Raw genomic sequence first — 25551 nt, 5'->3', positions numbered from 1 at the left:
TCCCTCATGTTGTAGCTGGTTAATATTCTACCCGGCGGCCTAATCTACGATACATCATCCTCATGTATTAGTGGTGAACTGAACATTACACATCCATGACTAGAAAGACTTATTTCTTCATTAAAAGTCTCCACATGTGGAGAGAATGTGACCACTAGATGGCGCACTAAGACAGTTCCTCTCAGTCTCATCCGCATGTTTAACGCAACATGCAACATGATTTATTGAGATAAAACATGCGGGTACTTCTCCCAGTCTGCCCAATGAACCCCCACCGGGTTCTTACTGGGAGCCCTGGGTTCATCGCACCCGCTGCTCAACTGTCTGAACAGTTGAGAAAACATTCAAATGAATCGGCCTGTTTGCTCCGAAAAGAAACCTAAATGATTAATGTCCGTCTGCTGAATCCGCTGTTATATTCTGTTTTATTCTTTATTCCCTTTCGTCACCGCTAAAGGGAAGATTCCCTCCGCTCCGCTTCATGACAGTCGGGGAGGCGTGTGCGCGCGTGCGCGTGTTTCGGCAGGTGGAGCTCCACGCGGCTTCAGGACGGACGCGCGTACGCGCACTGAGCTACCAGGCGAGTCAGAGGAGCGCTCGAGCCTCTGTGAGTTGAGAGAGAGAGAGAGAGAGAGTGAGGGAGAGAGGGAGAAGGGGGAGAGAGAGTGAGGGAGAGAGGGAGAAGGGGGAGAGAGAGTGAGGGGAGGGAGAGGGGGGAGTCAGTGTTTCACCGGGACCGACTTGTCTTCACTCCCGGGAGCTTCTCCGGTTCCTCCGGTTCCTCCGCTTGTGGTGGTGCTTTTTCTTCTCCCCTCGCTTCTGTTACAAATGGGATTCTGACGGAGAGCCGGGCAGCGGCGCCGCCGGCTCCTCCCGGCCGCAAAATGAAGCGTCTCTGTCGGCGGCTGGCGGTGGCCGTGGCCGTGCTGGTGTGGCTGGGGGCGCTGGTTTACCTGCTGGCGCTGAGCCGGAGGGGGCTACTGGAGCTCGGTGCCGGTGCAGGCGGAGGAGGAGGAGGAGGAGGAGGAGGCGGAGGCGGAGAGACGGTGTCCAACCAGGTGAAGTAGAGACACAACCTGTCCTTCCGTGCGTGTGCGTGTGCGTGTGGAGTTAACAGCAGTGTCCCCGCAGGCTGCACCGCCCGTAATATCACGAGTTTATGTCCGTATTAGTGGATGTTTTTCTGTCCCCAGATATGTGTCCTTTTATCCAAACCTGGAGGATAGTTTGTAATTCATGCTGCGAAATAACAAGTCAAAAGTCTTGATTATAGCAGCGCCACTACGAATAAATGATCAGTAAAATGTTCCTAACAGAAGAGAATGGTGGACGAGTTGTGATGATTGTTGTAAAAAAGCAGATAGTTTCATTTTATGACTTTTCTTTTTCGTGATCTTAAGATTAAGTATTCGGATTTGTGAAAAAAGTAGAAAGTTTCCTCTGAAACGTTGAGATGAATCTGAGACACTTCTGTTAGAACTTAAGTAAATGCACAAATATCCTCCCGGTTGTACTAAGCTATGTACTCCCATGTATATCATAATATATTCCCATAATAATACACAAACACCCTCTGGCGAAGGTAAGTGGGCTCATTCTGGTGTCGGCCCATGTTGTGCTCTGCAGGAAGTGTGAAGTGTGCGTCTGGTGGGATGAATTGTATTGATCGGCCTCGCTTACCTCGTTTATTATTGAACTACACGCACACAAACTCACACATGTATTTTGGAGAGAATCCATTTCTCTCTCTATATATAATAAAGTAGCGTTAACATCACACAGTCTTCGATCGTTGTTGTCATACCTGCGTGCTGAGTCAGGTGAGGGGTCAGGTGTCGATTCGGGGGAGTGAACCTGCTTCAGTGACATAGATTAAAATAAGAAGAAGCTTTCTTCAAGGAGAACCCCCCCCCCCAAAATAAAGTCTGCTAAACAACAGAACGATTGCGCTCTCGTTTGTTTCGAGAAGCTGTGCATCATTAGAAAATGTGTCGACTTCTCAGTCAGTAACAGTATGCTAATCGTGCGTGTGAGTGGGAGGAGCTTGTCAAGCCGGGCTTAATCTGCTGTTGCTCTCATTGTACGCTGACCAGATAAATGCCTCAAATGTGAGATCTGAAATGTAATTAAAGTACTTGAGGAGAAGGGGAAGGAACAGCTGCATCCACTCAGCCGGTCGGGGGGAGAGGAGGGTCGTGTGAGTGTGTGTGTGTGTGTGTCGTTTTCAAGCCGTGGTATCGGTGTGGGATCCGTCAGCAGGTCCACGCCGCCTCCTTTCATCGCGTTCTGTTCCTCTCAGAACAGAAGAACTCCGTTTGGAGCCTTCCGTGCAGCGGCACATTATTCACGATGAGCTCCAACGGGAAAAGACGGAGTTCTAATGAGAACGTTCTCCGTACACAAAGCGTGAAATAAACTCCAACCATCCCTCGGCCGGATGTTCTCTCCTTGATGGTTGGCTCCTGGAGGCCATCCAGGCTGCAGACCCGGTGAGGGGAGGAGCTAATGGGTCCCTCTCTGTGAGGGGAGGAGCTAATGGGTCCCTCAAAGGTTCCTCAGAAACGTGTCCCCTTGTGTCCTCTGGTGGTCCTCCTGATGGAAAAGCTCCGTTCCCACAGACGCCAGCACGCGTTCCTGCGACGACGCTTCCTTATGCATGTAATCAGATGTTGTTTCCATGGGCTCTTACCCTCATTATTGGCCTAATTACGGAATAATGGGGTTATTAATGTGCATGTAAATGCAGCCCGCGGTTCAGTCGGACAGCTGGCAGGTGAGAATATTCGGCGCTTTGTAAATGTGGATAAATATGTTAAAAACATCAACAGCAGGTGTTTGTGTTGTTCTCTGCAGGATCCGGTGTACATGCTTCTGATATACACATGTATACAGTGTGTATATATATATATATATATATATATATGGCAGTACTCGTGGCGTTGTGCACTGTTCACGTATTGATACACACCTCCCATTTTTCACAGTCACTCCTGTTTACCAACCAGCACCAGCACTTCCTGTGCAAGGGACGCCACTCCTGCTCGCGCACACGTACACACACACACACACACACACACACACACACACACACACACACACACACACACACAGAAGTGCTTATATGCAGGATCACACCCTCATCTGCATACGTGCAAGAAAAGTGGAGAACACACACACACACACACTGAGAGCCTTTGAAGCAGTCAGGTTGGAGCGTGCACGGCCCTTCATATATTTCTTTCCTTTAAGGATTCATTTCGTTTCCTCTGAGGATTCAATTCCTTTCCTCTGAGTATGTATCTCCTTTCCTCAGAGGATGTTCTTCCTTTCCTCGGGATCAGAAATAGTGGAAATATGCTGGTTAACCTTCAGTTATTTTCCCCGTGAAATTGCTTCTGAACCCATATTTGATGTTCAAGGGCTTTTATTAAAATATGTGAAGTCCATCTGGACGAAGCAGAGTGACCGTTGGAGGTCAGAATGTTTTCATTTGCTTTGTTTCTGTCGAGCTTGAATGAAGCGACGGTGGAAGGAGCTTAAAGTGCTGTTTTCTTCAATGGAGTCTGGTTGTTTTTTAGCTGTTTATCCAGCGTGTGAACCACGGCTTCATTACGTCGTGATCTTCAGGATCCTCGTCCAACTTTCTCTTTGTTGTTGTGTTTTTCCTGCTTTTAAAGAGCTTTTCTGCTCGTTATGATTCGTTAGGATTGTTGACGTGCAGTTTGGGGGACAAAATTCAGTCATCAGTAACCTGGTCTCTCTCTCTCTCTCTCTCTCTCTCTCTTCTTCTTGAGGAAACAAGATCGATGCACCAATCTGTGCCTCATGTATCACAACGGCCAATCGCACACACACACAATGCCCCACAAGACACACACACACACACACACACACGCACGCGCGCGCGCAGGCGGTTGAAATTATTCATTTCCCCGTCACACGCGATGCAGTTATTGTTCCTCTCTCCCTCCCTCGGCCTATCGGGAGGTATTCACGGACAAGACGAGAGGGAAATGAGTTTTCAGAGCCGCCGTAACCGGCTTCCAGGGGGGGAACAGTAATAATAATAATAATGTTTTATATGAGTGCCCCCCCGGGTCGGCTGAGTAGACCGGCCTCCGGCTCTGAGGGCCTCGTTTGAGAAATAGAGCTGCGGTTCAACGGGTCCCCAAGTCACCTGACCAAAAAAAAAAAAACCTCGCCACATTCAGTTGAAACGGCGACTTTTAAAAACCACATTAAGGGACAAATGAACTTCAGTGAGAAGACGACATGTCATTGATAGTTGTTCCATCAACGCAAACGTCACGGACTTCCTGTCATTCAGCGCGTAGTCGATATTCCTCTTTGGCCCTCCGCTTAAAGAAACGTCCCCCTCCCTCACGAGGAGCGGCCGGAGGGGTCAAAAGTCAGAGCCAGCCGGCGGATACGCGACGTCTTTCTGCCGTCGGCCACATGAACAGAACCGTTACCAAACACAGACGGGCAATTTGCAATCAGCGTGTAGAAGCACAAGAAAGTGTTTGTTGTGTTGGGTGTTTTGGATCCCTACACCCCCCCTCACCCTGCCTCCCTCCCCCCACACCTCCCCCTCGCCATCTCTCCGTCCTTTATAAATGATTCAGAGGATTCAGAAAAGAAACGGCGAGAATCAGCATAAATGTGATTTTCTTTTTTTTTTTTGGTTGAGGATGCGGCATAATCAGGCATCTTTGACTGCAATGTTACACACACACACGCACGCACACACACACACACACACACACACACACACACACACACACACACACACACACAGGAAACTGAAAGCAGTTTGATAATTAGCAGTGCCAATAAATCATAACTACAGTGTTTATATGTGTTTAAATCACATTCATATGTGTCATTTATGTTGTATTGAGATCTGTGTCCCAACTTGTGCCACACACACACAGACACGCACACACACAGACACACACACACACACACACACACAGAAACGCACACGCACAGACACACACAGACACGCAGAGGCGATATGTGAGAATAGAGACCAGTTCACTGTCACATCTCCCCAGTGGCCAGAGCCTTTTTTATATTTTTCCCAGAAATCTGGTTTCCTTAATTGGATTTATGGATGAAGAGAAACCAGGTTAACGCGGCTGCTGAAGGGGCGGGTAGATGGGGGGGTAATAAAGCACAGACGCACAGAGGGAAAGATCATCACTAGCGATGCGTCCAACAATCCACAGAAGCCAAATATAAAGTAAAGCGGAAATAAATGATACTTACTCAGTTAGCTATGGGCACCATTAGCTGTTAGCTCTGATATATATATATATTAAGCATATATATATGCATTATCACTAAATGCACGTGTAAATAAAAAACTACATTACAATAACTGTACATTCTCAACATGTGTGTGTGTGTTTGAATGATCCTGTGAGGTTGTTTCATCTGGACTCCCTGAAAGCCAGATGTTCTGCCTGGTTACTTCTGTGAATGTCAAAATAGGCCGAGAGAGGAAAGGATGGAGTCTGTGTGTGTGTGTGCGTGTGTGTGTGTGTGTGTGTGTGTGTGTGTGTGTGTGTGTGTGTGTGTGTGTGTGTGTGTGTGTGTCTGTGTGTGTGCGCACTGGTGCAAAAATTGTAATTCTCACCTTGATGCATGTAGGATTAAGCCATCAATCTAGTTTATAGAGAGTGGAAGGTAAAGTGAGGATAAAGACACTGAGGGAGAAAGATAACAGGGGGGGGCTAAAGAGGGATTTATAAAAACTGAGGGACGAGAGAGAAGAACAAAACGAGCACAAAGGAAAGAACAAGAAAGAAAAATGTACAGCAAGGACGGAAAAGGGAGGACAGCAAAGTACGAGAGAAAGTGATGCGAGATAATAACATGAGACGAAAACAACATTTAGAAGACAAAGAAACACACAGAGGGAGGAAGAGGGAGGAGGAGGGAGGAAGAGGAGGGAGGAAGAAGGAGACGGAGGAAGGAATAGGAAGAAGGAGGGAGGAATAGGAGGGATAAGGAGGGAGGAAGAGGGAGAAGGAGGGAGAAGGAGGGAGGAATAGGAGAGAGAAAGAAAGGGAAGGAGGGAGGAATAGGAGGGATAAGGAGGAAGAAGGAGGGAGGAAGAGGAATAGGAGGGAGGTATAGGAGGGAGGAAAAAAGAAGGAGGGAGGAAGAGGCAGAAGGCGGGAGAGAGAGGGAGGAAGAGGGAAAGGGAGGGAGAGAGAGGGAGGAAGAGGGAGAGGGAGAGGGAGAAGGCGGGAGGAAGAGGGAGAAGGAGGGAGAGAGAGGGAGGAAGAGGGAGAGGGAGAAGGCGGGAGGAAGAGGGAGAAGGAGGGAGGAAGAGGGAGGAAGAGGGAGAGGGAGGGAGAGAGGGAGGGAGAAGGAGGGAGGAAGAGGGAGAAGGAGGGAGAGAGAGGGAAGAAGAGGGAGAAGGAGGGAGAAGGAGGGAGAGAGGGAGGGAGGAAGAGGGAGAAGGAGGGAGAGAGAGGGAGGAAGAGGGAGAAGGAGGGAGGAAGAGGGAGAGAGAGGGAGGAAGAGGGAGAAGGAGGGAGGAAGAGGGAGGGAGAGAGGGAGGGAGGGAGAAGGAGGGAGGAAGAGGGAGAAGGAGGGAGAGAGAGGGAGGAAGAGGGAGGAAGGAGGGAGAAGGAGGGAGGAAGAGGGAGAGAGAGGGAGAGATGGCGGCAGTGAGGCGACAGGGAGCAGAATAAGTGCTTTAGAGCCGACAGAACAAACTGAATGACACATGTAAACATTTATTATATCATTAAAACGTGTCATTCGTCCGCCTACGATCTCAGGAGGACAATGTCTCTCTGTCTCTGTCTCTCTGTCTCTGTCTCTCTGTCTCTGTCTCTCTGTCTCTGTCTCTCTTCTTCATAACGTGTTGAAAAGCACCGATGTGGATACTCGTATCTATAAAATCCTTATTAATAAGGAATAAGGGATCGTTAGGACCTGACTTGAGTCACAGCTAAACATCTATTCTTCATAAAAAAACTACAAACGCCGTCATTGTAGTTGTTGTAGTCGTCGTCGTCGTTGTTGTTGTTGTTGTTGCTGTAGTCGTTGTTGTTGTTGTAGTCATTGTCGCTGTTGTCGTTGTAGTCGTTGTTGTTGTTTTTGTTGTTGTCGGTGTTGTCATAGTTGTTGTTGTTGTAGTCGTTGTAGTCGCTGTAGTTGTTGTTGTAGTAGTTGTCGTTGTTGTTGTAGTAGTTGTCGTTGTTGTTGTTGTCGCTGTAGTTGTTGTTGTTGTAGTAGTTGTCGTTGTAGTCGTTGTTGTTGTTGTTGTTGTCGGGGCTAATAGCATCTCCACCTCTCCATTAGCAGTTAATCTCTTTGCAGGAGAGAGTGAAGAAAGCAATATCACCGGGAGGATTTAAACCAGCGCTCCCTCTATCTCCTTCTTCTTCCTCCACCTCTTTCCTCCTCTTCCTCCCCCTGCTCCACTCTCTGCAACAAAGACACGCACACACACACAAACACACACGCACATTGTTGTGTATTCCCTTACTCGCCGCGCTGCTCGAGGCCAATAAAGAAAAGGGGATTAGATTGAAGGCTTTAAACTGTGCTCACACCTCTAACACACACACACACACACACCTAAAATGAATGTGTGTGTGTGTGTGTGAGATTGTGTTGTTATTACGTCCTTGGGTGTGTGTTTTCATACAGAAGGCAAACTTCTGCCTTTATTACTTTTTTATTACTTCTCCTGTTCGCTTGATAGTTTGTGTGTATACATCTGTATCTTATCTTATATATATATATATATATATATATATATATATATATATATATATATATATATATATATATATGTGTATATATATACATACATGTATCTCTATGCATGTAAAGAGATACACATCTACGTATCTTCATACACGCTGATGTATCTGCATTCACACACAGCGTTTCACATCATGTGTCATTGAAATGAATTCAAAGACGAGTGAGAAGTTGCTGACGTCCATCACCATGTCTCCTGTATGTGGAGGGTAAAGTGAGCATCTGTGAGGTAACGTTCAATCGCTGCCCATCTGTCCCCTCGTGCATAATCACACACACACATGCACCCACACACACACACGCACACACGCACACACGCGCACACACACACGCACACAGACGCACACAGACACACAGTGGAGAACGGCCTTGGTGGTTTTCCTCCTACTTAAAAAGTCAAACAGAGACGTAAACTGAGCTGATCTCTTTGCTCCGTCATGAATATGCGATGCTCGGCTCCTTTCTTGTCTCCACGGGGGGGGGGCAGAGGTCAAAGGTCGGGCTCTCTTATATCAGTGGCCCTCTCACTACAGTTAAATTACCTAATAACCTCTTTATTCCGCCACAGTTACAGGTTACTATTTGTTTTGTGTAAACTGCTCATATTCACTTATAGTGAAATCAAATGTTACTACGTTTTGTTGCATTTAAAGTTACAGCCGAGTTTCTGAATAAAGGTCACGGTCGTGCAGCGGTGTGTGAACGGGGTTGTGTGTGTGTGTGTGTGTGTGTCTGTCTGTCATGGACAGAGATGTACGAGCTGCAACCAAAAACAATGTAGAAACCAAACAAGCACCACGGCTGCAGGGAGAGATCCATACACACCTTAATTGATCCCTGTGTGTGTGTGTGTGTGTGTGTGTGTGTGTGTGTGTGTGTGTGTGTGCACTCTCCCTTGTGCTTGAATGTGAGACGGAGTTGAAGGAGGAGGAGAAAGTATTTGTCTCGGTGTGTGTGTGTGTGTGTGCGTATTGATGCAGCAGCGCTCTCTGAGCTCAATAAGCCTCGACTTCAAACCAACAGCATCCATTTCACACAGGAGGAGAGACGAGGGGGTGAGGAGAGAGGAGAGGACGGGGGAGGAGGGGGGAGAAAGTTATCGTTTCCTTAACGCACTTAGTGTGTAAATGCTTGTGCATTATATGTAAAGCACGCACACACACACACACACACGTGGTCCCTCTCTTTCAACTGAAAGAAGGGAAGCAGCCACCACGCGTGGTGTCCGGGGGAGAGAAGCTCGCCGCTCCTCTTAAAGGGCCCCGACGCCCCTGATGTCCACCTGAGGGGTCGGAGGTCGTGACCCGCAGATTACAAACACTCGAGAACTCGTCGGGACACGAAAACTAACTCGAGATAACGGGATTAAAGGGTCCTTTAAAGAACATTTCTTCTCTCTTTTGAATCAAACTTGGAACCGATGCCACCTTCACGTCTGGATTGGTGGATTTCACACTCAGTCTCCTGCCTGAAGGAACCCAAAATGTGAACAAAAGCTCCACACGAAATCAGCATTTTCTTTTCATTTTTTTGCATGATTTTCATTAAATATTTTATTTGCCTTCAAGCATTAATCAGCTAAAAAGCTCTTATGAGATCTGTAAAAACAATTTACACAAAAACGGCAGCAACATAAAAAAACCTGCAGTGAGGAAGAAACAAAAGCACGCAGGTCGAACAGGAGGGAACATGATAACCTAATCCTAATCCCTCCTTTCTTTCCGTAATCCCACCTGTGTAACCAGATGCTTCAGGAAGCGGAGGAGATGAAGCATCACCTGCGCGATAACACCTGCCTCCTTTAATCCGCCTCAAGAAAAGCAAATCACAACAAGCGTAAAGTAATTGAGGGATCACAATTGTTTTGCTGCTTTGTTACAGATGTTACAGAGGTGATACATTACGCTGTAATAGAGGGCTTGACGTGTGTGTGTGTGTGTGTGTGTGTGTTGCTCACAGTGAGCACACACACATGATTGATGCGTTGCATGGGAAAGGTAATTCATCATGTGACTTGTTGGGGGGGGGGGGACTCAAACAAACAGCAGCAGGAACGAGGTCTGTAACGTCCCTTTTTCTCAAACTACACACGAAGGGACTGCAGGACAACCTCCCGATGTGTCTGTGTGTGTGTCTGTGTGTGTGTCCGTGTGCGGCGGTGTGGATGAACGCTTCACAAGAAAAAGTGTGTGTGACCTTCCTGTTAGTAGTAGTACACAATGTCCTGTCCTTCACACACACACCTTGTGTCTCTGTCCCTCGGTGTCCAATGCCAGCTGTCAAAGAGTACTACACAACATCTGTGTGTGTGTGTGTGTGTGTGTGTGTGTGTGTGTGCGCGCGCTGGCATCAGCTTTCTCTTTATTGTTCCAAATGTATCGGTCAGTCTCGTATGGATGAATTAACAACCCGACACACATGCATGAACACACACACACACACACACACACACACACACACTAGAACGCACACGCTGTCGTGCCTCAGGTTGGTTAATTGAATGCCGGTGTTTGTGTAGGAGGCATTGAGAGGATGCCACGCTGCATTAGGAGGACACGCTGTGAGTGTGTGTGTGTGTGAGTGTGTGTGTATCTGTGTGTGTCTGTGTGTGTGTGTGTTGCAAATAGGACGGAGTCCCGAGGACCTTGAACGCTCCTGAGCTCCCAGCGAAGACGAGGCGCAAACTAATCTCACAAGGAGGCCGCAGGTGTTGTGTGTGTGTGTGTGTGTGTGTGTGTGTGTGTGTGTGTGTGCGCGTGTGTTTGTGTGAAAGTCAGATGCTTTATCGCACCTCGTCCTCTCGTCCCGCCTCCTCCCCCCTCCTTTCCTTCCCCTTCCTCCTCCTCTTCCTCTTACCTGGAAGCGGAGATGAAGATCAGAGGTTCATAAAGTGTCCACTTCCTTCTCCTCGTGTCCTTCATGTCCGTCTCTTGTTCTCGCCCCCCCTTGTTTCCTCATGTTGTCCTCCTTGCTCTTGTCTCCTCTCACTCCTTCTTTCTTCCTTACCTTGCGTCCTCTCCTCCTCCCTGTCACCTTGGCTGCTTTTGTGACGCCTCTCACATCCTTTCTTTCTCTCCTCTTTTTGTCTTCATACTTTTCTCCCGTTATCTCCCCCCTTTACATCGTCCTGTCCAGTTCCTACTTCTCCCTCTGTCTTCTTCTCTCACTCTGATCCTTCCTCTCTCCTTCTCCTCTATTCATCTCTGTTCCCTCTTCATTCGTCCACTTTGCCTCTTTGTCCTCCTCCGCTCCGTCCACCTCTTCTATATTCTCCTCCTCTCTTCTTTCCTCCCTCCATCCTTTTCTTATCTCCTTCCCCTCATTCGGTCTCCTTATTCCTACTTGTATTTCCTTCTCCCAACACCCCCCTCCCTCCTTCGTCCCCCCCCCCTCCCCCTTCCTCCCTCTTGTTCTTCATGCTTGCTTGTTACAGCCACCAGGGGAAGAACTAAACACAGACTAACACACACACACATCCATAAAGAGTGTGACTCTCAGCCCTCTAATGGCCCCATTTAGACAAAGTGTCGCATCAGCAAGTCGTACGGCTGAATGATGACAGAAGAAGAAGCAGGAGGAGGAGGAGGAGGAGGGAAGATGATGAGGAGCGGCGTCGTTTTTCCCGCACGCCTCCGTCCACAGTGTTGCTCCTCCTGCTACACCGTGTGTGTGTGTGTGTCTGTGGTCGTTGGGGAGAAATATGTCCTCCCGCTGAAGCTCCTGTTATGTTTATGGAAGGACGAGAGAGAGAGAGAGAGAGAGTGATAATGTTCGTCCATTATGTCTCTCGTCCTCAAAGACATATCCTCTCTCAAACGCACACGGAAACACACACCCGGCTCACAATGACACCTGCGCTCATAAATGTCACACACACACACACACACTCACACTCCTTCCTGCGTGTGTTGTCTGAAGGATGAACGCTCTCTTTTAAACTGCACTCACACAGACACACAAAGTGCAGCTTTTTTTTTTTTTTTTAAGTTGTTGCCACCTTGTTTTCTTGCACCAGCTGTTTGCAGCTCAACAGGATTTATGTGCAACATTAACATTTTATATCTAATTTCAGTGTTGGGGTTTGCAGGAGGGGGGGGGGGGGGGGGGGGCTTCTGGTTCTTCTGCAGAACAACACGCAGCCGTGACGATGAGAAGATGAAGCCCAACGTTCATCTTGTTAAAGTCCACAGATTAGCAAGTTAAAAAGCCTCTGATTCTTCTTTTACTAAAAGAGTAGTTTGGATGTGCAGATTTTAAGTGGTGAATGTGATCAAGGACACTATAGTGTGTTCCAGTGTGTGCGTTTGTGTAGATGATTATGTAACAATAGAAAACAATGTTGTTGTTTTTTTACAAAACGCCAATAATCGTCGCACTAACTGACTCACTTGTACTTTGATTGACAGATGTCGGATGCGGAGTGGGATGACATGTTGGAGGGCTTTGATGAGCGCGGTTACCTGAACGCCCGGCGCTGGAAGCCCGGCGACGACCCGTACACCCTGTACGCCTTCAACCAGAGGGAGAGCGAGCGCATCCCCAGCAACCGAGCCCTGAGAGACACCAGGCACTACAGGTACACACACACACACACCTGCCCATCACACAGGCCCCATGCAGTAAGTGTAATCCTGGTCCTTGGGCCCTACAAAGTCATATTTAAGAGTAACACACACACATGCTCTTCTCCTTTGCATGAATAAGTGTTTTGGAATTCAAACAGAAGTGCTACGTGTATCTATGCAGGTAGTTTCACACACTCTCTCTATGCGGCGGCACACACACACACACACACACACACACTCTCACACACACACACACACACACACTCACACACACACACACGGCCGTCGCCTTCTGACATCCAACAGATGAAAAACACGCACAAGTACCTTCCGGATAGTGGTGGAAAGCCCGGAGAGGTCCAGCTGAGCCGCGTCCTCGCACACACCAACACACTCAAGTGCTTTGATGTTATTAATAGAACATGTATGTGATCGTTCACACACAGTATTCCTGTCTTGTTGTGATCAACGGTTCAAGAGATTTACGTTTTTTATGTTTGTTTAAAATGATGAATATTACTTTGTTTGGTGTGAACGGGTTAAAATGTTTCGTTTTCGTCATCTCAAGGCGCTTGAATTAAAACGTATTTCCCTTTAACGTCCGATCCGACACACTGAAACGTTTGAGTATTTTCCCTCCGTTGTCTCTAATGTCAACAAACACCATGAAGTAACAAAGGGGGGTTGGTGGTGGTTAAGGTGGAGGTGGTTAAGATGGTGAATATGGTGGTGGAGGTGGTGGTTAAGGTGGTTAGGGTGGTTACAGTGGTGTCGGTTAAGGTGGTGGTGAAGGTGGTGGTTAAGGTGGTGGTGGTTGTTAAGGTGGCGGTGGTGAAGGTGGTGGTTAAGGTGGTGGTGGTTGTTAAGGTGATGGTGGTTAAGGTGGTGGTGAAGGTGGTGGTTGTTAAGGTGGTGGTTAAGGTGGTGGTGGATGTTAAGGTGGTGTCGGTTAAGGTGGAGGTGGTGAAGGTGGTGGTTGTTAAGGTGGTGTGTCGGTTAAGGTAGTGGTGGATGTTAAGGTGGTGGTGGATGTTAAGGTGGTGGTGGTTAAGGTGGTGGTGGTTAAGGTGGTGGTGGATGTTAAGGTGGTGGTGGTTGTTAAGGTGTTGGTGGTGAAGGTGGTGGTGAAGGTGGTGGTTGTTAAGGTGGTGGTGGTTAAGGTGGTGGTGGATGTTAAGGTGGTGGTGGTTGTTAAGGTGGTGGTTGTTAAGGTGGTGGTGGATGTTAAGGTGGTGGTGGTTAAGGTGGTGGCAGATGTTAACGTGGTGGTGGTTGTTAAGGTGTTGGTGGTGAAGGTGGTGGTGAAGGTGGTGGTTGTTAAGGTGGTGGTGGTTAAGGTGGTGGTGGATGTTAAGGTGGTGTAGGTTAAGGTGGTGGTGGTGAAGGTGGTGGTTGTTAAGGTGTTGGTGGTGAAGGTGGTGGTGAAGGTGGTGGTTGTTAAGGTGGTGGTGGATGTTAAGGTGGTGTCGGTTAAGGTGGTGGTGGTGAAGGTGGTGGTGGTGAAGGTGGTGGTGTCAGTTAAGGTGGTGGTGTTAGCAGCGGGGTATACGGCTCCCCGACACGCGCAGGAAGCTAAAGTCTGTTAGCATAACTGGCACGTACATCACTCTGTGGATGTGTGTGATGTTTGCGAGATGATGATGGGATGTTCGATGTCTGACTCAAGCGTCTGCTCCTGACAGCGTGTTCATCAAACTGTGTGTGTCTGTGTGTGTCTGTGTGAGTGTTTCCAAACTACACAAGGGCACGCTAACAAAATACGTCTTTTCAACCGTCTGCATCTGCTGTGTTTCCGGAGATCCGCTGTCGATCTGAGCAGGGAGGCTCCAAAGTGTGTGTCTGTGTATGTGTGTGTGTGTAAATGAGAAGTGTGTGTGTAAGAGGCGGGACACCAGGGATCCGCTTACACATTAATCTGTTAGCTGGGAGGTGGGGGGCTGATGGTGCTCATTTATCTTGTATAGGACAGCGATGAAGGGCGTGTGTGTGTGTGTGTGTGTGTGTGTGTGTGTGTGTGTGGACAGGTTTGGGATTGCTGTTATGTGATTATCTGTTAACTCAGTTACCGTGTACTGCAGCGCTCGCCGAGGCATCGATGCTCTGGATGGAGGGAAGAAAAAAAAAACCTGAACAGAATCCAATGAGCTTTTTTTTGTATTCTTACAAAGAGCTTCTCCTCCACCTCCTGCACACCGGCTCTGCTCCCCAAGGGGGAGATTCCAATATTTGTGGAATAAAGAGGTGAGGTAAAGCGCTGAGGTCGTTTGGACGGATGAAGCCAACACACACATTTCATGTTGGATATTTTAGTTCACACCGGACCGGACTTCTACATCCTACTACGTCACTTTTAATCCCCAAAACGATCAAATGTGAATAAGTTGGAGTCCCATCTTTTGAAGCGTTGAAGGTTGACTGACAGGACGGATGTTACCTAGCAACCGTGACACAGCGATTTAAGAGAAACAAACAACCCAAAACATCTCCGATTGTTTGCTCACATTCGTTCACGGAGTCGTACGAGGTGTCTTTTCAAATGTCCAACACATCATTTAACAGGACAATACAGCTTAAAATATTTACCCCCACCTGCCTCAATATCATCCTAATAGGAAAATTATTACCATTTTTACCAAAGGATCTTTTATCACGTTAATGCTTTTTCATTTCCCAGATTAGTTTGAAGGGTTTTTTTTAATAAGCACATTATTAACCTTTTAGCTGGAATCCGCAGCGATGAGATCAGAGGAATTCAAACGTCGCCACAGACGCTGTTTGATTGACAGGTGACTTCTGGATAAAGTAGTGCAGAAGCACATCAACACGGAGCTCAAAAAGCCTGAACACAAACATTAATAAAGGTATTCAGATCGTGACGTTGAACTTTTCACCCCACAGTCAAATACGTTATTTTTGCTTTACTTTCTGTTAAAAAGTATTTTAATATTGCTGCAACAACTCATTTAAACTACATTTAAAAATGTATTATTTTGGATATACACACACTGCCCGTCCACCTGGATTTAACTAAGCAAACAGGTACGAGCCTCCTATTGGATAATTACTGCAGCAACACGGTGTGCTCAGAGAAGGAGGTCAGCTGACTACCTGAATATACTCAATGATCAGGTTATTCTTCCATCAATGGATTTGTTCCCTGATGGCGCGGACATATTCCAAGATGACAACGCCGGGATTCATCAGTTCATCTCAAATAGTGAGAGAGTTCAGGGAGCAGGAGACATCATTGTCACACGTGGAATCGGCCACCAGAGTCCAGATCTCAACCCCATTGGGAATCTTTGGGATGTGCTGGAGGAGCCTTTTTTGCTCCCATCACCAATACAAGATGTTGCTGAGAAATTAAAACACTGGATGGAAATAAATCGCGTGACACTGCAGAAGGATGGATGGATGGATGGATGGACACTGCAGAAGCTTATCGAATCAGTGCCACAGCGAATGCGTGCCGTAACCAAAGCTAAAGGCGGAACAACGAAATATTAGAGTGTGTGTGTTTGGGGTTTTTTGGTGGCGACTTTTTTTTGGGAGCCAGTCAGTGTATTAAGAACTTGTTGCCACTGATGGCAACCAGAGGCCAACTTTGTCGAAGAAGCAACCGTTAACGAAAGACCCGTCGCGGAGCCGCAGCCCGCAGAGCGGCGGAGGAGAGCTGGTGCACAGAAAGCACAGCGGGATCAGAGATTTCTACCCAGCAGCCCTGCAGCGATAACCCGCAGATTAGAGGAGCTCGCTCCTGACCCCGAGCTGCAGGATGCAATAAATCCGGGAAGACGGTGAGACGGTGGATCCTCCGTGTGAATGAACAAACGTGAAAATGAAGATTATCAAAGGACTTCCTTGTGGAGCAGCAAACAGCACGTTTAAAAACGTGAACATTTGGGGGACTTTTACCTCTCGCTTGACTACAGGAACCATGCTGCTGTTGCCATGGTAACAAGTATAAACTTGGGAGGGAGCGAATCCCTAGTTGTTCATTGCTCCATTGTTCTTTACTCAAGCAACAGGTTATACACATTAAACCCAAAGACGGATGGACAGTGAATACACAGCAACACTAGAGTGGTGTACAGAATACACAATGTAACACACCTTGATAACAAAATATATGTAAATCCCCATGATATCTTATTTATTGTCCTTTTTAGACAATCAAGTATTGACATTTCTTGCAACACAAACGTTAACCTTTTAATCATTTGAGTCCATCTTTTAGTGAAATGTGAACACAGGAACTATTTTTATAAGTTTCAGGAGCAACTTGCATCCGTTTGTGTGTTGGTGTTAAAATGTTGCTCGTTGAATAGAAATGAGGATTCTCCACCAGCCGACCTGTAAGCCAAGAGTGTGTCTGCAGAAAGCTTTTTGTGCACAGGTGTGTTTTTGGATTGTGACACTAATCTTCAAAGCGACCGGATGTGTGCGACATAGAAAATGTGTTTTTTCGGGGGAAGAGATGCACCGTCGAGTCGAGGAGAGAGACGTTCAGGTCGTTGTTACAGGGGACGAGTCAGGAGGAGGAGGAGGAGGAGGAGAGGAAGGAAACATAGTAGATGGCTTAGGGATGAAGATGAGGAGATAAGGGGGCGGGGGGGAGAAGTCAAGTAGAGATTAGGGGGGAGAGAAGGGGAGCTGGAGGAGGAGAGATGGGGGAGATGTGACAAGCTGCTGAGAGGAGAGATAATTGCCATATGCAGAGCTTGATACGCCGTGTGTGTGTGTGTGTGTGAGTGTGTGAGTGTGTGTGTGTGTGTGTGGGTGGGTGGGTGTGAGTGTGTGTGTGTGTGTGTGGGTGGGTGTGTGTGCGTGCGTGCGTGTGTGTGTGTGTGTGTGTGTGTGTAAACCACTTCGGTCCTCTACTACCATCCCTGTGAACAGGGGAACCTCCCCCAGGATGTTAGATGTTTTCCTTTTTTCTTTGTTATTGTCATCAATTGTGTGTTTTTTTTCATAAAAGCACACAATTGCATTGATAAGGAAACACAAACCTGTATTTGTATTTATGTATTTAAAACTTTGCATCATTAGATGTGATACTGCTCCAGCACCGCGTTGTCACTGCTCCAAAATGCAGTGCAGACATCGTCCTGGTAACCGTTGGCAAACTGACAGGCTGCAAAGTGAGGGGGGGGGGGGCAGAGGGGCAGAGGGAGGGGGAGGGAGGGGGAGGGGGAGAGGAGGCGGAGGGGGGGGGCAGCCCACTGAGTTGGTTACTAATTATTTCATTGCATTGTGATCCAGTGATCCTTGAACGCTCATCACTAACTAGATCACGCAGTCAGTCTATGACCTCGTCTGTTCGTGTCTGCAAAGCACACCTGTGTGTGTGCGCGTGCGTGTGCGTGTGCATGTGTGTGTGTGTGTGTGTGCGTGCGCTGGCCTCTTTCACACTAACCCGAGCACTTAGTCATGTTTGCATGAATCAGAACATGCAGCCAAACGCTCAGCGCTGCTTTAGCCGCGGTGCCTCCCACGCTGAGACGCTCCTCATCCTTTACACATCACACACCCTGACGATAAAACACACACACACACACACACACTGACACACACGCACGCACACACACACTTAAAAAAAAAAAACCTTTGAACCGGATGAGTTTTTTCCCCTTGTGATGCTCGTTTATTCGATTACCTGCTCCAGTGATGAATGATCACCGTCTGGTCTCCAAGCAGATGGAGAAAACATCAAACAGCCCCGAGGCTTCGCTTTGGCTAAAAACGATCATTTCACCTCCAAAAAACTTTCTCCAAGTAAACAGCGGTTTGGTTGGATACCTCATCATGTGGCTTCGTCTTCAGAAGTCACCTTTGGTTTAAAAGTCTGAGACGACGGTCGGTGGATGAGATGTGTTTAACAATCCCATCCAACCACTGTATCCGTGACCAATCAAAGGCTTGCGTGGCACCTGTCGCCGTTTACACCGAATAAACAACCAAATGGTCCCAAACCCGAGCAGAAAGATCCCTGTGAGGCGAGAAATCCCCTCGCTGTATTGTGGGTAATCTACAACAGCAGAGAGTGACAGTGACGCTAAGCAGCTTTACGGTAGCTAGCGCCTCAGCTAACCCCCCCTCCCCCACCGTACCTCCCCCCCTCCTCCCCCACCTGCTCTCATACCTGATCAGATCGCTTTGGCTCCTGTTTCCCATCAGGGCGTTACGATTCTGTCCGTCTGCTCGCAGGAAGTTACACCGTGAGAATCAAACACGCCGCGGATCCGAGCAGAGCGCCGACGCCTCGTTGACTCCGCCTTTTTACTCCACTAGGTGTGAGGAGGCAGATTAAAATTAAAATTAATCCCTTGGACCCGGTTCACTTTAGCGCGCCCAGCGGGTGGCTTTCGGTGCTCGCCGAGCGGCGAGGTCGCTGAGGACCAACGGTCTGATGTAGACCTGGTGGAGAACGTCGGTGTCATGAAACGTGAGCTCGGCTTTAAACGCACACAGATGTCTGGTTTTAAGGAAAGCGTCTCACTCGGGGACGCCGCCCGTCTCCTTCGGGGACGATGGAAAGACGCTGCTGATGGAGGATGAAATAAAAGACATCCCCTCCTGCACAAACTCCAGCGCTCTCTGCGCGTCACAGTCAGTGACATCCAACATGGCCGCCGTGTGGCCCAGAGACACGTCTGTATTAACAACAGATCACATGCTGTGAAATGTGATAATTACCACCACACGCCACCTATTTCACACTCTAATGTGATATTGATGTACCGTCCACCAGAACCAGGCTCCAAAGAGGGCCGTGTACGAGTGTGTGTGTGTGCGCGTGTGTGTGTGTGAGGTTGGCAGCCATCGATTGGCCCAGTCAGTTATCGATCGGTCGTCATTGATTGGCTGTAAGTGCCTGTCAACCATCCTGTCACCACGAGAACCATCGCTGTAACTTCTGTGTGTGTGTGTGTGTGTGTGAGTGTGTATGTGCGTGTATGTGTGCGTCATATGTTGAGCGCCACTGATCCTCTTTGCATCCAGACAGCCCCCCCCCCCCCTCCACCCTCCTCCTCCACCCTCTATTCCCAGAGTTCCTCCTCTTGTTCTTCCTCTTCCTCCTCCGTCGTCTGGCCCTCAGGCCAAATTTAAATTAAGCCGGAGCCAAGAAACGGTCAATAGTGGCTGTGTGTGTGTGTGTGTGTGCGTCTGTATCTGCGAGTACAGTACTAGATGTAAATTCTGAGTCTGAACTGAAGACGTAATCACCAATTTTTTGTCTGCTTCCCCCAAAGCTGTCATTTTATTCTCAAAATACTCAGAGGTCCAAATGTGTCTTTTGTTCTAATTATCAGAAAATGGTCGACAGTCCAGATCAAAGTTTTTTCTGTTGACGATCCTGCAAACAGCCGAATGTAACGCAACCTGATCTTCATGCACGCACACTCACACACAGACACACACTCACACACAGACTCTCACACACACTCCAAATGCTGCACACAATTGCACACCGCTCTCCCCTGCTGAGCTTGATAATTACAAGTACAACACTGCGGTAAACACCCACACATACACACGCAGACACACACGGACACACACACAGGACGTGTGCTGCCGTGGGAGCTGTGGGTGTGTTTGTTGAGCAGCGTTCCCTCATTAGAAGAAGCAGATCATCACATTAAACAGATGGATGAACCCGAGCGCCTCCGATGAGCAAACAGCTCGACGGCCGATGACATCACAAGAATCATCAACCAATGAGCCGCCAGGTAAACAAAGTGAACACAACGAGCAGCACAGGAATCAGGTCATCAGGCCGACACCTTTCAACGCCAGTGAAAACAAAGTGGAGGATCAGAGGGAAACATCACACACACACACACACACACACACAAATGCACCACCTTTTCCCTCATAATGGATTCATTCTTTTAGATTCCAGATGTGGAAATGGAACCGGCTCAATGCTGCTTGATTAAAGGAGAGTTTGGCCGTTCCTATTTCTCATTAAAACGTCGGAGGCTACTTTAGCAGTAATGTTTTTAACACTAATCTCACGCAGACAGAAGTGCATCATTTAATCCCATTTGGTTCCACATGGAGCTTCACTGGAGTCCGTCTGCATCACGGGACCCAGATAACTTCAGAACGCAGAGGAGATTTAATTAGATGAGATTAATGTTGATCTGATTCCACTTCCGTGCTCTAGTGGGGAAACGAGGGCGGCGTGGCTGCGAAAGTCAGTTAAAGAAATTAATATTTTCCTTTGAAACATTATTTCAAACTAAATAAAATACATTTTTTTCTAAACAAAGGTGACGTTAAGAGTGTGGATCCCTCTGACCTTTGACCCCAGATTAATAAAAAAGATTAGTTCAGGTCAGTGATGATGAGAACGGAAGCTTCTTTCATAGTCGCTGTCCGGCGATAATAATCTACACATTAAATCCACAAGTTCATGGATTGTAAATTTCTGAATTACACCGAAAGGGACGCGAGTGCCTGAGGGACAGAGAGACAGAGAGACACAGAGAGACAGAGACACAGAGAGACAGAGAGAGAGACACAGAGACACAGAGAGAGAGACACAGAGAGACAGAGACAGAGACACAGAGAGAGAGACAGAGAGACAGAGACGGAGACACAGAGACAGAGAGACAGAGACAGAGTAATAAAAGTTACAATTGAGAAAGAGAGATCCGACAATCCTCGGCATGACAGCCTCATCACACACCCCTGTGTGTGTGTGTGTGTGTGTGTGTGTGTGTGTGTGTGTGTGTGTGTGTGTGTGAGAGAGTTTGGGAGAAAGAGGAAATGATTCTGTCAGGACTCCTGGTCGTTGTATCATTATCTCTCTCTCTCTCTCTCTGGTCTCATCTGCTCTGCTGTCCATGCTAATAGTTCGGGTTAATAGAGCGAGGGACAGGACGGAGGAGGGAGGAGGTGTTGGAGGAGAGATAACACCCCCCCCCCCCCCCCCACCATCCTCCACCTCCCCCCCCGTCATGTTGCACTGCTGCTGTGATGTCAGGTTGCATTCATTCTAAATAGAAGCCTGAAATCCTCCTCATCCTCATATAGGATTAACTACAACATGTTCCTTACTGATTAAATATAAAAATGCTTTGCTCCGCCCACTCCTCTTGTGCTACGAGCAGTTTGACATTCGGGTTTTAATTGGAACGTCTTGACGGCCGTTGGATGGGCTGACGCGCTCTGGAGAGGCTGCATTAACACGACTTCCCTTGGTCTTTTAAAACTAAAGCCTTTTTCATCTGTACTTTGTGTTAAGTGATAATTAGCAAATGTTAGCATTGAAGTGGTCTGAATCTGAAAGGAAACATCTTAGATTACGGATTGCATTTGCAAAATGTACTCGTATTTAAAGCTGAATTTACTTGCTTTGTTTGTGCGAGTTTTTAATGTGATGTCACAACATATTCGTGCAAGAGAGTCGAGGGAGAATTTATTTTTTCCTGGCGTTCCAATTTTAAAATATCATTTCAATTGTAAAGGTGGAAAAAAACAGCTTTGCAACAATAATAATTTGGAGGTCTTTTTAAAAATAACGTATTACTAATTTAATTTATGCTGACTTCCCGATGAGTTCTAAACACACGGGGGAGACCCCGGTGGAGGCGCACTACAGCCCCTTGTGGCCAGAATGAGTATTACAACAACATCAAACTAAATAAATCAATCATAGTTTTTGTCTAATTAATCAACAAAATGTTTGGTATCTAGCAATATCAGTCCAGGTTTTAGAAGCCCCCCCGCCTGAAGAAAAGGAGATCCATCAGCTAGCAACGGTCGCTTTGTGTAATTGCATTTCCGTGTGGATCAAATTCAGTTGTGGTGATGTTTTATCACAAACCTCCTCATTTAGGCATCAGGTTGATCCATGAATCACATCAGCTCGCTAACATGAACCCGATAGAACTGAGCAGCGAAGCAGAGACAGAGAGGACACCAGGGAGACGTGGAGGCAGATCGGGTCACGTTCTGCTGGAAGGAAAACAGCTTCTCCTCTTACCTCGAGACACTCCGTCACCCCCTCAACACACACAGACACACACAGACACACACAGGCAGCGTGATGCCTCCTGAAATAACCGCCGGCCTGGTGGGTCCAGACAGCCGGTGGGCCGACTTCAGCTCCATGCGGGACTCCGGCAGAGTGTCAGCAGCAGTCGGTGCTCAGCAGAAGCTCTGCTTGTGCAGCATTTTGAAGACGAATGTGTAACTGTCAGATTCACACGCGCTTTTGTGCGGTTTGTAAATCAGGTCGCTGTAAATCCTTCGCTGCACACGCACAAAGAGAAGCATTTATCCGATAGCGTTTGGTGTTATACGACCGCAAGCAAAGTAAATCCCTTTGAGCATAATTTGACGTATGAAATAACAATAAATAATCCCATGAATAACATTTCTGTTTCCCCACGTGGACAAAGTTCCTCCGCGGCTCATAATTCGTCAGCAATTGTGGATTTACTTGACTGGAGGTGACACTTAATCGCTGGCTCTGGCCTTTGACCTGCAGACTGCAGTGATCGCGCCGCGAGGAGCCGACGCAGCATCGATCGCGCCGGAGGCCACGCAGCGCTAATTCCCTCTAATCAAGTCCACTACTGTAAGGAAGTGCATGTGATGGGGAGGGAGAGGCTGAGATAGTCAGCGGGGGCTCAAGCTGTCTGAGGGGGGAATATCATAAGAACCATGGTAACGTTCATCATCTTTTCTCAAGTTCAAGCGTTTCCCCCACACGTTGTCCTAGAGAACTTAATCATGTTTAGTCCACTGTAGGAGCCCCTAGACGAGTATTTGATTAGGCTTTTATTTGTCTTCAGCCTCTTCACAGTGATTTGTTTTCATTATCTGATGATGAGAAGTAGTGGTGTGTTTTTGGAAAATCCTCCTAATCCACAGAGGATTATGTCATTTGGATGAAATACAAGCATCCGAACAAAATATCTATTCGCACAGACAATCTTCTGAAACATTTAGTCTGTAAAGGGACACAAACACCCAATAAATGATGCAGCTTACAGAGACGTTTGGAGGCTTCATCGGGGATTCGTTCTTGGTGAAACATCTTGCAGCGTGTGAGCCTTTTTCACTGATCACGTGGAGTGAAAAACCACAAGGACCCTGATCACAAGGCAGCAAGTTGAGGAGGTTTTGGTATCGTTCCACCTTTTATCTTGAAGGTTCATGACACGTTTCTCGCCGGTCGATGGCACCAAGTGGAGCGGACTTCACCACTGCAGGAGGAACCAGGACTTCCTCCTCCCGGCTCCGCCCCTCTGAAGCTGCGATGAGGAGCGAGCCTGTGATCGGTCGCTTTGATCGGCCGGCGACTTTCTCCTTTCATCGCTGCCAGTCTCCGCCTCGCTGTTCATCTTCTCTTCTCCGTTTCTCTTTGGGGGGATGAAGGGACGTGAATGAGGAGATGAGCTGGTGTCGGATCGCGGGCAGACGAAGCGACTTCTGAAGCTCAGACAAAAGAGACGGTGATATCTGCTTCATTTCCCCGCCATGTGGAACACACACTCGTGTTCAAGGTCACGCGCAGAGACACCCTGAGGCAGGACAAACAAACCGGACCTGGAAATGCTCTAAATGTAAATGCCGATCCGAAGCTCCAACTTCGGTGAATAAATCACCTGCTCGAGCTGCTCCGGCCGTAATGCACGCGCACGGCTTTGAAGGAAACGGTCCGTCAGCACACGTGCAGACTGCTGAATGAAGCTCGGGGTGTCCTTCACTTTGATTACGGCCGCAGGGCTGAACTCCTAATCGCTGTGGGGGGGGACGTCCTCGGTGGGTCAGGACTTCCGCACAATGGTTCTACCGACGCGGCTGTTTGGTTTTCCACAGTCTTATTTCATATTATTCCTCCCGATTATTCACCGACGCCGAAAGCTGCTTTCAACCGTTTCCCTCAAGCACCTGTCCGATCCGAAGGTGCCTTTCACAGCGACGCAGAGGAAGAGGTCCAGCTGGTGATGTAAGCCAAAATAATTCGACTTTTCTATTGATGAATAACTAGTGACCATGGATAAGCAAGAGGTTGTCGCGGCGTTCATGTTAGCTTTAAATCGGCTGCACCTGAAGGTCTTTGTTCTGTTTGGTGACCGGGCGGCACGGCGGCGGCTGCTGGGTCCATTGCAACGGGGCGGCGGCGTCGTGTTAATCCCCGTCCCAGCGCGGCCTAATCCAAACGGAGCGCCGAGTGGTCCTGAAGCTAATAGCCTCCCAGGAGCGTCTCCAGTGGCCCCGCTCGCAGATTAACACCAGGTCCATTCCAGGCCGCTGCGTGACTCCGTGTGTGTGTGAGTTCCTCAGCTACATGTCGTCTCTGTTCTACTATGAACCCTGAATTAACCGGGCAAGTTGCCCGAGAAATGTCTTTTTATATTTCTGGTCCGTGCTGCTCGGTGTGCGTGGTTAGAACACCAGCGCCGCGGTGCCAAGGCAGCTATTGTTAGCATGAACAAACAGCCGCATCCCTTCGCGTGTCGTTTTCAGAAACAGGAAACGAGCACATGGAGTTTTCAGCCGTGGATGAAAACCAGAAAATCAGAATCACGGTCGAAATATCTCGGAAATATCCAGGAAACTTCCAATGAGCATCATCATGGAAATGAAAGGAACCAGTCGTGCTTATAATGAACAATAGATGGTGATGAAAATAAAGACAAAAAAGAAGTTTCTGTTAAATCAGATCTGAGCTGCAGGAGAACTTCCGGGTTCTTCTCTCGGGCCTCGTGTCATATCGCCGATGAAGCTGTGGGGATTTTTGGCGGCGTGTCAAAGTGGGCGTGGTTCCACCCCGCTGGTCAGAATGACGCAGCGGGTGGATTGAGACTCATCCCTGGGGGGCCGGAGTGACGCTGACTCTCACTTCCTCTTTAGAAGGTCCTCCTCCCGTCTGCATCCATCTGTCGTTCCCTTTGGTTGCTGTTCTTCAAACCAGACCTCATCTTCCTCCTTCTCATCTTCCTCCTCCTCATTTTCCTCCTCATCTTCCTCCCCCTCTGTCTCTCTCCCTTTTTTCCTGCTTTATTATGAAATTGGTTTCTAAGTCGTTGATGAGCGATGAGAGGCTTATAAAGAGTTCATCCTCTTTATTACTTTATGAACTGCCAACTTCTGCCCCGTGTGTGTGTGTGTGTGTGTGTGTGTGTGTGTGTGTGTGTGTGTGTAGAAGCTGCTTATTATTAATTTGTTATCA

The 25551-nt window shown here is 47.9% G+C and overlaps 1 protein-coding gene across 1 annotated transcript in view; it reads left to right on the top strand.

The window, feature by feature from the left end:
* Positions 1-525: 525 nt before the first annotated feature.
* The window catches only part of galnt14 (UDP-N-acetyl-alpha-D-galactosamine:polypeptide N-acetylgalactosaminyltransferase 14 (GalNAc-T14)), a 70437-nt gene continuing 45411 nt past the window's right edge, over positions 526-25551 (top strand). Inside the window, exons 1-2 of the mRNA XM_078093449.1 lie at positions 526-1058; positions 12198-12367. Of these exons, the coding sequence (XP_077949575.1) occupies positions 885-1058; positions 12198-12367 (344 nt within the window). The 5' untranslated portion in view covers positions 526-884. The remainder of the gene's footprint in view (positions 1059-12197; positions 12368-25551) is intronic.

The sequence above is a fragment of the Gasterosteus aculeatus genome, chromosome 18 (genome assembly GCF_964276395.1).
Source record: "Gasterosteus aculeatus chromosome 18, fGasAcu3.hap1.1, whole genome shotgun sequence".
NCBI lineage: Eukaryota > Metazoa > Chordata > Actinopteri > Perciformes > Gasterosteidae > Gasterosteus > Gasterosteus aculeatus.
Note: the sequence above shows the minus strand (reverse complement) of the source record. Positions and strands in the feature narration are given on the sequence as shown.